General features: G+C 41.0%; 1 protein-coding gene across 2 annotated transcripts in view; it reads left to right on the forward strand.

Annotated features, from left to right (window-relative positions):
- KCNB1 (potassium voltage-gated channel subfamily B member 1) overlaps positions 1-17,337 on the forward strand; it is a 984,796-nt gene extending 967,459 nt beyond the window's left edge. For both annotated transcript variants that reach the window (XM_069651273.1, XM_069651272.1), the window contains exon 3: positions 5,259-17,337. In XM_069651273.1, the coding sequence (XP_069507374.1) occupies positions 5,259-7,319 (2,061 nt within the window). In that variant the 3' untranslated portion in view covers positions 7,320-17,337. The remainder of the gene's footprint in view (positions 1-5,258) is intronic.
- The last annotated feature ends 234 nt before the right edge of the window (positions 17,338-17,571 follow it).

The following is a 17,571-nucleotide window of genomic DNA, read 5'->3' on the forward strand; positions in this document are numbered from 1 at the left end:
TGAGGCCCATTGTGCCACTGTCAGGGGTACACAGACAGTGGTCTGTGGAGGAAAAGAAAAAAGCAAAAGGAATGAATGAGAACGAGGTCTGTGCCTTTCAAGGTATCTGAATGTTTACTTGCTCATTATTGTGTCTGGTCATAGAGCACATACCCTGTTTATTACCAACCTGTAATGGAAGAGATACATTGATCTGTGCATATAATTACTTTGCCTCCACCATGTATGTCTGGTGAACTTTAAAACAGGTGGGGCATAAATCCATCAGAGGTAGCAACTGAGCAAAGTGGCCAAGCATGACCCGTGCAGAAAAGTGTTGGGGAGGGACTCATCCCATAATACCATTTGGGAAATAATAGGGAGACATTGTGTATTCTGCAACACAGTTGTCCAACGCAACTAAATTAGTATCCATAAGATTTGGATGCAGTTCTGAAGGGGAGGACATATGATATTACAACGCTTCAGGTGCCAGGACTGTCATAGTACAGAAGAGCACTGGTCGATACTGTGTGTAACCCCAACTCTTGGAACAATGCTTTTCATAAATGTGATGACTGTAGAAGAAATGCCAGGACTTAGCACAGCTCAATGCTCATTTAGCAGGTAAGGTTGTCCGAATTGCCAGAAATCCAAGACGATTGAGAATGGATACTTTATACTAAAGAGCTGCTGCCGCGTGCCAGGTTCCTTGGTAAATACCTCTCACTATTGCTCAAATAATCTCTGTCCTATCAATAAAATAGCAGTGCAACAACCATATCTCAGAAGGTTGCTACAAGGATAATGCACAATGTGCCAGCCTGACAGAGGTGCTACTTCAATAGGCCATGGTGCTTCTGAATGGGTTAAGGTTCGGCCCTATGGGTAGTCCATTGGTTTTCGGCTTTGTCATTCCAATAGACACATTGATTTGCCAATTTCACATTGCCACATTGTTATGCCCCAAGGAAATTACCTTGCAGATGTCACATTGCCACCAGAAAATGATCCCAGGTCTAATTCACATTGTCTCCTTAAAATAACCATGCCCGTTCCACATTGCCCCAACAAAACAACCAGGGCAGGCTCACATTGCCTGCAGAGACATCTCATGTTAATTTCACTTTTCTTCCAGACAATTATGGCATATTAGTTACTTATTATCTCGAGAAAATTGTCATATCATAGTACAACCCCAACTCAGTGTCGCAGTACATGCAGAATAAAAGGTCATGCCAGTTCCACATTGGCCCTAGAATTTGTCAAGGTAAGCCTCACTTAGCCCCTGGTTGATGAGCCATGCCAACTGCATATTGGTCACAAAATATTGCCCCGTGCAAGTTCCCCATTACCCACAGCAATCTCCCCATGCCAGTTCCTTCTTCCTGACAGCGAACTGCACATGTCAGTGTTGCAATGTCATCTGATACATTATGAAGCTCTTTTCAAGGCGTCTAGAGCAGCCAGTTACAGGCTGCCCCTAAACTATAAATGCATGACTCTTTCACATTGTCTGCAGAGAATTGGCCTAGGTGCGTTGCCCTTTTGGCCACTTTCCAACCAAATGTTGGCTAGGAACATATGTACCTTCTCCAATGGCTGACACACACCAAAACACGACCTAACATGTTATGATGGTGGTAGTGTTTTTGGTACCTGCAAGCCACGCACCCCAGCACAGACCAGGCAGCGACTTACACAGTCACTGCACAGCTAATCTCGACACACATAGACACAGAGGCATACATGCTCCAGCAGGTACATACTAAGGCTGTCTCGCTCACACTTGCGCTCACTAATATACACTGACCCACCAGTGCCCGACCCCAAGGCCAGTCAATAGCTTTCCTGAGGGTCCATAACCAGTGGAAGCTCCTCTCCAGCACTCTGGATGCTGCTTGCAGGTCTTGGCTCCACACCTGCAGGCTTACAGTGGGCGTGCCAGGCCCTGGGGGTATGAAATGCAGTGGCGGACAGCACCATTAAATGCCATGTATGTATTGTGAGCACATGCCCTGTGCGCCCAGCACACATGAGCGGCAGCTGCTGCCTTTGCACTGCTGCTTAAACATGTGGCAGGTGCTACACTATTGTTCAGTTAAACTATTTAAACAACAGTGGCCGACTTGCTCATAGATGGTGGGGGAGAGCCCAACCACCCCTGAGGAAAAGCCACTACTGTTCTTCATGTATTTATTTTAATGAAGAATAAAAAAGAAATTGTCTTCTTGGCTGGTCTTGCATGCCATTTTTGGCATTGCATTTGCAGTGTTGGCTTCTCCGGAGCATATCCATTTGTTGGATCGGCATAATGCGATATTTTCTGTTCGGTCAAGTAAAAATAATGCAGTAAACTAGTTATGCAGGTAGAGAAACATACCAGCTATTAAAGGTGCTCTTCTCTGTACATCTATATGTTCGGATATGACATTGTGGCTCTTCTCAGCAACAGGAGAAGTTGCTGATATTGGACATCATGGGCCTGTTTGACAATGCCTTTTTCGGATATGGGTTGTTTGACCTAAAAAAACTTGACCTATTGCCCATTTGACCTAATTTATTTGAGCTCATTCTTTTTGACCTACTGCGGAAGGAAACCCCCGCAACCCTCTCTAATGCGGAGGGAGAACCCACCACCCCCTAGCTTCCACCCACCTCAACCTACCCCACCCCACAACTATTGTTTAATTAAAGTGCACCATTTCACCTACCGAATTTGGTCAAAAAGATGCAGTCAAATGGGAGTAGATCAAATTGGTATTAGGTGAAATTGGACAATACCCATTTTCCAATGGCATTGAGCCATTGTAAAAGGCTTTTGTAAATCAGGCAGCATGTCTTTGACTTGGGTAAGTGCCACTCGTTTTTTGTTGCTGGTGCTGCTTATTCTTCTTTCACTCAAACATAAGCCCTGTCTGCTGGTCATTTTGCAGCCAAGTGCCTTCCTCTCTCTTACCACAAGAAAAAGGGTTCGGTTACTTGGTTCAGGCGTGGTGCAAGGCCCAAAGCCTGAGCGGTATCAACAGAAATTCACATATGTGAGGCACTTGTGCAGTCATTTCGTGGCAACCAGGCAATTTCATCAAAACTGGGTAATTTTAATGGGCACATGCGATGGGCCGCTTGGTCACCATGTCATGCTGATTTGGGTATTCTTTTCAATGCATTTAATAGTGCGGCGTTTTGTTTGCTGTTAGGGGTCGCTATCAAACACATTTGAGAATCATTCTGACACTCACATGAGGGGAATTGTATGACTCATTTGATGGGTTTCCTGAAGGGTTTATAGTGTCATTCGTGCTGGTCTCATGTTTTTTTAACCATTTAGTGATGGTATTTAGCTTTATTTGCGAGAACAAGCATTGTGTGAGGATTAGATATTTCTGTCCTTTTTGGAAAAATCCCCTCGTTTACACAATCCCCCCGCACACAAATTCCAACCCCATTATTGTTCCTCATAAAGATATGCAGAATTAGCAAACAAAGTTATCCAGCAGGGGAACTCCAAAACTATCTATTTATCTTGAATGGTTCCAGTTTAGTGCAATTTATTTATGTTTAATTTGAATTTCTAGCTCTGTTTTTCAACGGTGCCTCCAAACACCTTTTTTTAAAATCATGTCACGTATAAATGGCCTGTGAACAGTAGTATTAGTTACTTGTACAGTAGCACATTGCATATATGAAGAAAGTTAAAATTTAAGTCAGGAATATATTCCTGTATAAAATGTTTGATGAGAACCTGAAAATCATAATGTTTATTTTAGCCGATACTTTCATAATATGTTGAATACATTACAAAACATGCATTGATGTTCAAATACCATGATTTTTTTTAAACTTAAGATGCACATTCCTTTCAATCCCTTCTGGGTGATTTTACACCACTTTTATAAACTATGTCAAGGGATGGGCACCAGATAGAAATAGGGGACTGACTCACAGAGTTTTTCATTGGAACCCATCTGTAGATGTCTGTGAGCATCTCAGCTTTGCACCTGGTGGGTGATGCCTGACTATGGAGATGCCTGGGCATGGTTGAGAGGACCACATGTGAATGGGATTCACACAGACATGCTCAATTCCAGTTTTAGGATTTGTGGATCAGGTACAGTGTTGTGAATACACATCTAAGATGCTCATGGTCATATAACCATCAGATTGTCAGAGCACTACATTTCAGGCACGATGTGCACCCACAGCCAATTCCTTGCAACCACTGAGACAAGGTTATGTAGCAAATCTACCTGGGCAATCTCAGGGGAATGGCTGCTGGATTAATCACTTAAATACATTTTTTAATTTCAAGACCAACACAGGTTAAATAGTTGTATATAAAACGCCTTGGACAGTACTGGGAATTATGGGCCTTGATACCTTGTTTTATACCCTCACTGCAATGTGGCGTGTAACTCGGTCTTCAGGGCCAATAACATGGTAGTGGGCAATAATGACTGGCAATAAGTGTTCTGTTCCAACGTTCCAATGATTCTCCTTTGTCTTTCCTTGCTTTAAACAGAATATTCTATTCTAATGGGTTGGAATGCAGTAAGAACAAGTATGCCTTCACACCCCTCCTTCTTCCCAAGTAGTAAAGACCCTTGGTCAATTGGGTCCGGGGCCAATACCCCCTGGTAATCCCCTTGGAATTTGACATTATTAGTTAAGTGTCAAGTAATGTGTGACTTTGCAAGCAAGTTAATAAGGAGCATTTGGGTGATACGTGAAACCAAGACACTTCGAGTACTTGCATGTGTCAGCTAACAGGGACAATGAGACCAAAACAACATTGTGCTTATTCTAATACCTACTACAGAAAATTTGTCAAACATCCAGAGTCTAGTCTGAATGGATCTTTCTTGTATTTCTATGACACAATGGATCTCCAGTTCTGCAAGGAAAAGCTCCCTTCTCATGCCCCTGTGACACCACAGTATACTCTGATGCCCAACAAATGTACTTATATAATGCCAAGGTTAGAATATTTCTCTCTTGCGAACCCTGTTACAATATGCACTAAACATATACATACTAAACGCTATCCCTCTAAGCTCCATTAATGCACCTGTACCTTTTCCACCACAACTCACAAACAAATGCAATTAATTGAGATGTTTTAGTAAGCAGAAGTTGTAGTCTCTGATGTTTGATGGATGTACTATGAATGTGTTTAGCCATGAACAGAAATAAGCCTCCAATGACTGCTATTTTAACATTGCATATTTAAATGTATGTTTTTAGTCACACTAATGTTCCTTTTCTTTCTTTTTTTTCAGATCTTGGCAATCATTTCCATCCTCTTTATTGTATTATCTACAATTGCCTTGTCTCTAAATACACTTCCGGAACTACAAGGAATCGATGAATTTGGGCAGGTTACAGACAACCCACAACTTGCTCATGTTGAAGCTGTGTGCATTGCCTGGTTTACGATGGAGTACCTCTTGCGGTTCTTATCATCGCCCAACAAGTGGAAATTTTTCAAGGGCCCTCTCAATGTAATTGACTTGTTAGCAATCTTACCTTATTACGTCACCCTTTTTCTAACGGAATCTAACAAAAGTGTACTTCAGTTTCAAAATGTGAGAAGAGTTGTTCAGATATTTCGGATAATGAGGATACTTCGAATTCTAAAGCTTGCTCGACATTCAACTGGATTGCAGTCATTGGGATTTACGTTAAGGCGAAGTTACAATGAACTTGGATTACTCATTCTGTTTTTGGCCATGGGCATTATGATCTTTTCAAGCTTAGTGTTTTTTGCAGAAAAAGATGAGGATGATACAAAATTCAAAAGCATTCCGGCATCTTTTTGGTGGGCTACAATCACAATGACGACAGTGGGTTATGGTGACATCTACCCTAAAACTCTTTTAGGTAAGATTGTTGGAGGATTATGCTGTATTGCTGGCGTGTTAGTCATTGCTCTTCCAATTCCTATTATAGTAAACAACTTCTCAGAGTTCTACAAGGAGCAAAAGAGGCAGGAGAAGGCCATTAAGCGCAGAGAAGCACTCGAAAGAGCAAAGCGGAATGGTAGCATTGTCTCTATGAACATGAAGGATGCCTTTGCACGCAGCATAGAGTTGATGGATGTTGTTGTTGAAAAAACTGAAGAAAACATAGAGAAAAAAGAAAAAGTTCAAGATAATCATCTATCACCAAGCAAATGGAAGTGGACGAAAAGAACACTGTCCGAAACAGGTTCAAATAAGTCCCTTGACGCTAAGGAGCCAGGATCACCAGAGAAGAGTAGATCTTCTTCAAGTCCGCAACATCTCAATGTTCAACAACTTGAAAATATGTACATTAAAATGGCAAAAACCCAATCACAGCCAGTTCTTAATACAAAAGAGTCTAGTCAACCAGTAAAGCAAAAAGAAGAACTTGAAATGGAATCTATCCCTGGTCCGACAATACCTTTATTAAACACACGTACTGAAGGCATAGTTGATATGAGAAGCATGTCAAGTATTGACAGTTTTATAAGTTGTGCTGCAGATCTTACTGAATCTGGGAGATTCTCACACAGCCCACTTGTTTCTTTACCTTATAAAGTAAATGCAAATATAATGAGGGAGAGTTCACGTGAACAAAGAGCTGTGCACAACAGGCCCTGGTCTTCAGATATCACAAGAGACCTATTTACAGAGATATCCCCAAATGGGGAAGGAAAACAATATTCGTCCGAAAGTCCCAAAAGTTCAATGAAGGTCAATAACCCTTTAAAGTTAAGGTCTCTCAAAGTAAACTTCTTGGAAGAGGACAGCACCACTTTACTTCCAACTACACATGCACTAGGAGCCTCCAACGATCCTCGGAGAAACAGAAGGGATGCTTCTATGATAGACAATTCTGTATTGTCTGATCGATCAGTTCACAGTCCCGAAGCCTCTTTGTACTCTACTGCCAGTGCTAGAACACCTCCTAAGTCACCAGAGAAAAACATGGCAATAGGTTTCACCTTTCATGACGCTAATGTACATAAGTATATAGATGCCGATACTGATGATGAAGGTCAACTGCTTGATGGCATAAACTCAAGCCCTCCCAAACAACGTCTTGGGAACATAAGCGAAAAGTATATGACAAACAGTGGCTATCGTAAACCAATGGACTCCGTACACAGAAGGGAGAAGAACCACCTTGACAATGCGGCTTTGTCTGTTTCTTCAAAGTTCCTAATTGGTCAAAACTGCATTTATTCAAGGGAAGGCGTAACTGGGAAAACTCCAGAAACACATGAAACGATCAAGCTGGACAATCATATTTCACCACAAATCCATGTCTTACCCGGTGGAGGAGAACATTCAAACACACATGGACCAAGCGTCTGACATGGCTGTGTAAATGACTTGTTGAAAGATGAATGGAATGTCTATACACTCCCACAAAGAGCTTTTGCATGGCATTGACTATAACTGCAATAAGCTACCTGTACGCTGAGAGGAATAGGGACATTTCTTCTCAATGATTCAGACTTTTCCAGGAGTCAGAACTACTTTGGAAATCTTGACTAATCTTTCAGTTATTTTAACACCCTTCTTCCAAGCCTTTTTGACCAAATATGCAGCCCTTTTATGATTGAATCCTTTGAGTATTTCAACATTAAGTTGCATTTCGGTGTCAAGAGGGATGTAAAGGCAGGCAGGTCAGAACCATGACACAAGGGATTGAGTTTGAATAGCACAGTTCAAAATTGGCCCTTTCTGCATGACAGCAGCTCTTCAATCAGTCTCATAACGCTCTTCAACACAAATATGGATAGTGCAATATCACCTTTACCAGGAATATCCTACAAAAATGTATATTCGGCACAATATCTTTTTCACCAAAAAATGGGACAACAATTTGTCAAAAAAATAAAAATAAATAAGAAACCATTCAATTACTTGAATAGGCTTCTATTATTTAATATTTTCATTTAGCTCTTTAAAATGATTATAAGGGTGAGTTGCACCATTTGTACCTCAAATCCTTGAATTCAAAAGCAGCAGGATTTTTAAGACTTTCTATATTTCATGATGTTAACCCTAACTTCTCTCTGTAGGATTTTCTCTGGACATTCGCTATAGGTATAACATGAGAGGAGATGCCACGTGTGCTTTATGAGCGCAGATAATGCCTTTCTAGCTTGCTCAATCACACAACGAGTTCTGAGCAAAGACAAATACATTTGGTCCACTTTCAAAGCTGTGCGTGCAAAATTATTTTTTTTAAATGCAATGTCCAGTAGATTTGTAATATTTATGTAGTGTGCAGGAATGTATCTGCTTCTGCAAAAACAAACCGTTTTTTAATATTTAAAAAACAATTAAGGTTTTTGCGTAGACACGGGAAGGAAATGAACTGCATACATCTAGCACTTTAAAGTAACCACTATTTTTAATTTGTGCCTGTTATAGTAACTACACTTCGCTTGCTGTTCTAAAAACCTCTTAAAGGTCCTGATTACACCTTTTCACCTCACGCTATTTTGCACTGATGACTTGTAATAAGTGTCTGTAATAGATTCCAAATTATATTGGGTATAGATTTGTTACATGTACAGTTATTTTTTATTTGTGTATTTATTTATTTAAGGAATGAGAAGGTATCCTAGGGATGGCTCATAGGTCATAAAGCTACAATAAGTTCTAAGAAAATGTTAAAATGAAGAAGAGAGATAAAAGAAAAAAAAAGTGTTGGAGAAAGTGTTGGATAAAAAAACAAGCCATTACTAGTATTTTCTTGAATGCAAATGCAAAAACAGACATTTTTGGAAAGTCAATTTAAACCACAACATAGGACCCTTAATTTAGATATTGCATCTGCCCGTGTGTTTCATCTTAAAGGAAAGGACACAAGAACATCCAAACAGAAGATGTTTTTCGTGGCAGTTACGAATGCAAATCCCCTTCAAACAAACTGGCTTTATACCATGTAGTTTTGGGTAGTGGTGAGAACTAGGACCATTTACACTCTTTAGTTATAAAATGTTGAGTGAGCAAATGGGTAAGTGTGGTCGCCTATGGTGAGGTACTGCCGGCCAATGTTGCGCGCATGTCGCACTAGAATTTGTTTTCAATGGAAGCTCACCTACCTCTCATGTACTTAGATATTGAATTTACTATACAGATTTCAATGATGTGTACATGCTCTACAGATACATTTGTATGATAAGACTTGTTTTGCTAAAAACAAAACAAAAATGCATGTTCAAATAATGCCTAAATCGAAATTATGATTGTAACATTTTCTCACCGAAAACAATATTCACACAGCAATGTTTAAAACATTCTATATTGAAGAGATTTAAAAATGTTTAGGGGAATGTTAAGTCGATCCCCCTCTGGGGTAGAACTACCTTTTTTAATTACCCAACCAATTACCTTGCTTTTTGTATATGTAACATAATGTTACACTTGGAATTCAGTCTTAAGGTGCATTTGCCTTCTGATTCGAGGGTGTGTCTTATCACTGTCAATATTAAAATACCTTTGATGTAAAGCATGCAATGTCAGCAACCGTGATGTTAATATGTAGTGACTACTGGATTTATATTTAACAAGCGTGTACATGTAACAAATCTATGTCTCCAACAAATGTCCATGAAAAACGTGGACATGGCACAGAAAGTTTTAAATTATTAGACACATTTAAGATTAAAAAAAAGACATTGCGAGTGTTAGTTATTTGAATGATCAACAATAACCTAGGAAAAAGTACGGCAACATATATGAATGGTTTACGGATGTGTCTCTATGAGGTGATGGATTAGCAAACAGCACTGTGGAATATAAATATTTAATTGTATATAGCGTGTTCACGTCAGACGTCTTTCATATTGTCCATCAGCACAAATATAATATTCAGGGAAGACACATTTTTGATAGCTGAGCTGGTTTACAGTGGCACACGTTTTACATGAGACATCATAACTTAGGTAACCTTTTAGAATGTAGTACAGTAGAAAATAGCCATATAAGTGTACCTACCGTTTAAATTTAAGGGCATATGAGGGTATGTGCCCTTTAATCCTAAGGCATTGAGTTTGTAATATACATATTCCTATCACATTTTCCTTTTTTTAGTGAATGTCAACTGGTGCAACTCTCCTTGTAACCAAAGGCCCAGTCCGCCATGTATGACCCTATGCTTTACAAACCTTACCAGTCATTGTTCCTTTTGGGCACAATTTTGCCGTTGCTTCTGTTGTTTCCGTTCTATCATATTCTGACAATGGTACCAGTTTCATGCTGTGCTTTCTCATTGAAAGCCATCCAGCATTTCCCTGGGTACATGACAGTCTAAGGATGCATCATGTTTGCATGAAGATACTTCAATATTACACGTATGCTAGTTCATCTTATGTCTTTTAGGAGAAAACCTAATAAAACGACATTTTATAAGTTGTTCTTTAGAGACTGTAAGGTTTTCTCACATCCGCGTGTGTCTGTCTTGCAAGGAAAAAGAGAAAAGCAACGAATGATCTGCTCAGAAATGTGTTGTTCTTTAAAATAGGCCAGGATTCTCCTATGGAATGACACCTTGAAATAAAAATTAACCGAAGTTAAGAAGAACAATCCTCCTTATATTTTGCAAAAATAATTGAAATGTACATTTATTACCAGTAACATTTGAAATTCAGGGTTTCTGGCAGTCAATTTGATAAAAAGGACACCAATTTGTTACTACTGAAGTGATTAACAATTGTGCATGATCTGATGGCAATTGCAACATTGAGTATTCAGAAACAGTCTACATTCCAAGTGTGGCCTTTTAGAAGGATTGCTTCAAAATGTGAAAGGTTTCCAACATACGATCTTTTCAGCAAGCATGTCATCGACACCAACACCCCATTCATAACTCTGGAGGAATGATACCTGTTATCTGGCAGAACTACATCATATGTCATGGGTAAATTGGCATTATGTACAATATTATGCACCTGGCTACCACTTTTACTTCCAGATGTCTATTATGTGTCATTTCAATTAATTGTTGCAATAATTTGGTGGAGATAAACAGCGCTCCTGCTCCTCTGCAGTGTTCTTGAGTATACAAACCCCACGAGGTTAGGTGTAAGCCACTGCAGTAGAATTATGTAAAAGTACACAAAACTGCACATTTATCAATAATCAATGCAAAGCCCTGTGTATGAGTAAAAGCAGTTTTATTTATACAGAGGGTGAGTCAACCCGTGTTTGCATGTTACGGTAGCCACTGACAAATTGGCATGAAGGGATCATAACAGACCAAGATTAAGTAGCAAAGTATAAAACAAACACTGTACAAATGCAAAGTAGGCAAACACAGCTCTCCAGACATCTCCAGGCTCAGCAACACCTACTTGGGATGTCTGTGGTGACCGGAAGTCATAATTCATGCTCAGATTTATACTATGTGGGCAAGGAATCTATTTTTCCGCGATACACCTACAACTCAACTGGGATTTTATTTCAAACCCAAACACTAACGACCCAAAGAAATGTTCATTTATTGTCTGGAATTCTGCGGATCTATCTTCTTCTTTGATCCGACCCAAAGAAATGTCCATTTATTGTCTGGAATTCTTCAGGTCTATCTTCTTCTTTGATTCGACCCAAAGAAATGTCCATTTATTGTCTGGAATTCTTCAGGTCTTTCTTCTTATTTGATTAAACCTTAAGAAATGTCCATTTATTGTCTGGAATTCTACGGGTCTATCTTCTTCTTTGATTCGACCCAAAGAAATGTCCATTTATTGTCTGGAATTCTGAGGATCTATCTTCTTCTTTGATCGACCCAAAGAAATGTCCATTTATTGTCTGGAATTCTGCGGGTCTATCTTCTTCTTTGATTCAACCCAAAGAAATGTCCATTTATTGTCTGGAATTCTTCAGGTCTATCTTCTTCTTTGATCCGACCCAAAGAAATGTCCATTTATTGTCTGGAATTCTACGGGTCTATCTTCTTCTTTGATTCGACCCAAAGAAATGTCCATTTATTGTCTGGAATTCTTCAGGTCTATCTTCTTCTTTGATTCGACCCAAAGAAATGTCCATTTATTGTCTGGAATTCTTCAGGTCTATCTTCTTCTTTGATTCGACCCAAAGAAATGTCCATTTATTGTCTGAAATTCTGAGGATCTATCTTCTTCTTTGGTCCCTGTAGATTAGGAACTGGGTTTTGGTTTGCCCTGTAGTTGTGTGCAACAGCTACTCTTAATCCTATGGTTAAGAATGTCCAAAAGTCAATTTTAATATCAAACGTGAACCAAAATCACATTGGGCGCCCAATTACAGAAACTTTGTGGTGGTGCAAAAATAGAGCGAATTCCCTGTTGCGCTAGTTTTACTGCATGTTTGATACGGAATCCTACTTACCTAAAAAAAAAATTCACTGGCGCGAAAATCAAGCAGTCTTATTTCTTAACCATGCTTGCTGTGTGACATACAAATACATAGATGTGGCCTCAAACACTGTCCCATTTGTTGGATTTAAACAGTAGAGCAATATTTATTCTGCTTTGTTCCTTATTAAATTAGCACTAGAAAAAAGGAATTAATTTAATGAACATTATTGCCTTGCTTCCAAGTTACATGTAATATCAAAAAGCAAAACACCCTTCCACCACCATCTTTGATTTATTCCCAACATTGTTTTGTAAAATGTGCTGCAGTGAAATGTCTTTTCTCAATTTCCTAATTTTCCAGTAGTAAAATGGTGCTAAATGCTTTTCATCTGCGTGTAGCACCAGGGCATACTTTTATTAATACAGGACGGGTGAGGTATGTGCTCCATAGTGCTAAAATAAATGCATTGGATATCAGTGGGATTGTCATGGCAAAACCCTGCTCCCTGGACATTATACCCACACATGAGAAGGCATGAATTGGGTTCCCCTTTGACTCAAAATATGGGCAGGTCTAGTTGCAAGCATTGTGGCATTAATGCAATGTCTGCTCTGCCCAAGGAAAACATGCCACTTGGTTGTCGATCAAAAAACACCAATGAGTCCTCTTTGAATGCAATCCATACAAACACTCCTGTTTAAATTGCCATTTTAAGCACGACTAGGGACATGCAACAACCTTACTTGGCCCACTGTGTCCTTCGCACTAACCTACTTGTATGGCACTCCACGGTGTCCTGAACAGGTTGCGTTTCCCCTCCTTTACCATTTACCATGGACTATCTGAACAATTCTTAGAAAAGGGCGACATTCCCCATTAAAGACTGGATTGGCATCAAGACACCTAGCCCAAAAACTGGCTCCATTTTCTGAGGCCTTCCTTTTTTTTGGCTGCTGATCTCCAGCAAAAGGGTAAGAGGGATTCTGCCCCTCGAGGTTAACTGATGTGTGGGACACAGAGGTGCTGAGTACCTTCGGGAGCCTCACCTGGTCTTTAGCTGAGATTCAGGCAAGCAATGGTGGCGTGAAGCCTTTCTGATGGACACGATTTCTTGAGAGGATTCCCACCGGATACTTTCCTCCATAAGGTTGTTGTGGCCCATCCTCCTTCAGTCAAATCCTCTCCCAGAGGAGCCACTGTCGGTTCAAATCACACCTTTCCTTCAAGCATCTCTCAAAGGCTTTAACTTTTACTACAGCAAGTCAGGTTTAAAGTGCCACCTCACCTGCCGGAAGCACTTTGACTCCACATTGCTTCCCGTTCACAAGCATAGAAAATTTGAAGCCTCAGCCTCTTACCTAAATCCTGCGTTCTTTTCAAATCAATATACATTAGAACGCATTTATAAATGAGTAGAGAGAAAACCCGGCAAATGCTCCTCAGGCTACTTCCCGGGGAAGAAGCGAAACTACAGACCCCTGGAGCTGGCTTCACTATCCGGGGATGGAGTTGGCTTGTTTGCAATCTTGTTACGGGAAGCCAGCGCTGCAATCGGAAGCAGCCACTTTACCCGGGAGGTCAAAAGAGGTTCTGGATTGTTGAAGTAAGGGAGAAGCAAAGTTGGTGGCCAGCTGGTCGTTTCCAACTCCCTTCTTTGTTTCCCTCCTCGCTTCATCACAGCGTGCGGTCTCCACTTGCTCAATGAGCGCATTTATCTGGTGGTTTTCGGGGTGGACTGAGACCCCAGAGCTATGCAGATACCTGAACACTGATGCTCTTCAGCAGCAGGAGTACAAACACCCCCAGCGGAGCCCCCAGTGAGAAGGATGCATGTGCTGTTAGGGCAGGTGACTGTATGGGGAAAACAAAAGGTGTTTCTAGGGGGGCTGTGCAGCGGCATTGCTGTGAGACAGGGTAGTCTGTGAGTGAGGGTCTCTGTGAGGGGTGTTTATTTTAAAAGATGCAGTCCCTGTGGCAGAGTCCTGTATGGGAGGGGCTTGGGAGACGGGGACTGTGAGAGTGGGTGTCTTTGTGAAGGGGTGACTTTGTGACTGGCGTGTCTATGTGCGGGGTGTCATTGAGGTGTAGGTTTTGTAATATTTTATACATAAGCCAAAGACAGAAAGTAAACCATAGCAATGCGTTACCTTTCTATGGTTACATCACTGACACAAATTAAACATAGAGCTCCTCTCACTTTTCTGGATAGTCACTTCCTGTTTTAGGGGGCTGGAGATAACAAAATGCCTGATTCAAATAAGCCATTGGTGCAGCTTGTGTACCCACTTAAGATTGAGCACATGAAGGTGGCAATGTTGTACTGTATGTATAGAGTTACTGGGTAACCCAAAGAAGGGACCCTGCCGTGAGGGCCGCACCTATGCCTTTGGCAGTATAGTAGCTATTAGCAATACCCCAAAGATAGACATTTCAACAAAAATCTCAAAACGCCCTGCCAACACGGAGATGTGGGGTTGAATGCAACAAACAATGAATTGCTCTTTTTAATGAATTTAGAAGAAAAGTCCTTCCTTGTTTTTTTTGTTGGAAAAATGCTTTTTTCCCTTTTTTTAATAACTGAGATGGGGTTCCTCAATCACCCCAGGAACCACACTACCACATTTCACCAGTTGTCCATCCCCTGCTTCTTCTTTCCTTTCTGTTTTTTCACTTGTTTTTCCCCTGTCGTGTGGCTTATGTCGCTGGGCTCCTTTCCCTTCCCATTCTCCCAGGTGGATAATGTTGGTGTCATCACTGATCCCCTGTGACATTTGAAGCAGTAAAACACTGCAGTTTCCCGCCCTTTCTTTTTCCATTTCAGGATACTCTGCAGGTATTTTGATTTCATGAACCTTCCACATAAGATCCAGTTAATGAATGCCTTTTTTTGAAGTATATTATAAAAATGGTATATACCGGGGTCTCCACAAACTCACCATTCACAGATTACAGAGCCTTCAAAGTATGGCGGCTCAAATACTCTTTCGATTGGGCCAAACTGAGAATGTGTCCCTCACCATGTGCCTACTGCACTGGCTGCCTTCCCTCGGTGCATTCACTTTAAGGCTTCCGGCCTTGACCGGGCGCGTCACAAGCAAGGTCCAGCTTCCGTACAAGGCGGCATCATTGCACATGCTGAGGCTGAAAATGTGCACTCCCCCCCTCGTTCAAGCCAGGGGTGTTGCTAGGTCTGGAAAAGATCAGTGGGTATGCTAATGTCAGCACTATCAGGACTGGGGTCTAGCTAGCCTTTTAGTTGTAGCCCCTTAGCTTCTATCTGGGGCTACAACCAAAAGACCCAGGGCTATATCCATCTCAGCCCTCTCCTAGCAACGCCTCGGGTTCAAGCAAACACTCTGGAGTACAGTTCTGCTGACTCTTCATGTTACTTTGGATCACGTTCAGTTCCATAGGAATCGCAAGACCTTGCTTTTCCCTGTTATTTCTTGACCTCTGACTTGACCCGTATCCCATCTTTAGCCGGGTCTGTTATTTTGCTCCAGCACTATGATGCCCAGGCCCAGGCGCTTTACAAAATATATACCATGTCATATTCATCTGCACTCTCCCAAGCACTAACCTGCATTTCATAGGCATCACAGCCCAATTGCGCAAAGAATGTCTGTCAAGGATGAGCTGGCCAATGAGGAATAATCAGGTCGATTAAACCCAGGAAAGGTGATAGGGAGCTTTGCTCTGGCAAAAAAAATAAAATGAGGTGAGAACATTGAAACGAACAATATTTAAAGGCATTATTTTACAACTTGACTCTGAATCAGAAGTGCACAAGTCAGAGGCCAACTGATTACTATATGGAGAAAGGTATAGAAACACTTCAAGGATTCTCACTTTGGCCTACCTTAAATATAGAGGTGAAGAAGGGCTGACAAGCTGTGACATAAAACAGTTAAGATGGTCTACAAGGAAGTCCTTACCTGTGCTTCAGGTTTCCTTTGTGGCAGTCGGTAATACTGGGCATTATTCTATGTCTAGTGCCTCCCAGAATTAGCACAGGAGAGCTTTGGTCAAGTGGGAAATACACAATTAGATGTTATGCTTTATGGTTCCACTGCTGACCACTTACCCAAAAGACCATGTCCACTTTCTAGATGGTCCTCTCGGAGTGATCGCGAGCAGGCCCAATCTGGGAGAGCGGCCCCTGTCAAACATGACTTCTGTTTATAGCCCCGCCACTTCCGTTGTAGCTCCTGTGCTAGTATTTCTTCTCCCTTTCAAAGAACACTTCCTTCCTGTTGGCCCTCAGGTCGAATGTCCTTTTAAAGCCATGTTATCAGGTAGCCTTAATCCCGTGGTTGAAGCAGGAGGGCCCAGGGGAATATTCCATGGCAGCTGGCCATGCTGTTCATTGTCATGTCCTCCATGGTGTTGATGTCGATGCAAAATAGCCCAGGAATGCACTGCTTTCTGCACACTAACAGAAGAGGCAATGGCGGTTGGCCATTGGAAGACATTGGCTGTCATGTTCCTATTAGCCTATGAGCTGAAGAATCGCGCACATTGTCGGAGAAAGATGTCAAATGAAATGGTATTTTCGCTGTCTGCTAATGCAGCACCTACTGACTTGAATGTACTGTATTGATGTTCACCTTGAATTGATTGTTTTTATAATGTACTGTTATTTTGTTGTTTAGTCTATCGCCCTCCTTCGACTTAGTCCATATATTATACTGGGCAGCGCATCCCCAGGGAAGATATGTATACATGTGTTTAATTTGGCCATGTCAGCCATTTTGTCTGGGATAACCATTCAATAATTCTGAGTACCATTAAACAGCACACTTATTTTGTATCCATAACTTAGTTTTTACGAGTTCATTTTTAATAACCTCTCCAATTGTTTCTGTAAGAAATCAAATTTTGTCTTCTATATGCATGTGGTGGTATGAAACTGTGATGAAGGTGTGGCATTCAGATTCTGTACTGTCTTGTAAACTCTGTCCAGATGTCTAAGGGTTTTAAAAGCAACGGTCCCCTACTGCAGACTGTGGAAACCAATTAAAGGTATGGAAAAACTGGGCCCCTGCTGTGCTGGCTGTGTTTCTTTATTGCGAAAGGATGTTATTATCATGTGTATGCAAAGTGCAAGACAATAGCGTGGCCAGGTGGACATGCAGTTTATATGAATATATATATTCAGTAAAGATACACCATTTTTGCTGGCCGGTTGGTGTTGTCAAAGTGATCTGCAACATATAGAATGAGACTGCAAATATGGACCACCAAATATGTTCAGGGCGAAACTCTCTAACAG

This window comes from Ambystoma mexicanum, chromosome 3p (assembly GCF_040938575.1).
Source record: "Ambystoma mexicanum isolate Mex_15411 chromosome 3p, UKY_AmexF1_1, whole genome shotgun sequence".
Lineage (NCBI taxonomy): Eukaryota > Metazoa > Chordata > Amphibia > Caudata > Ambystomatidae > Ambystoma > Ambystoma mexicanum.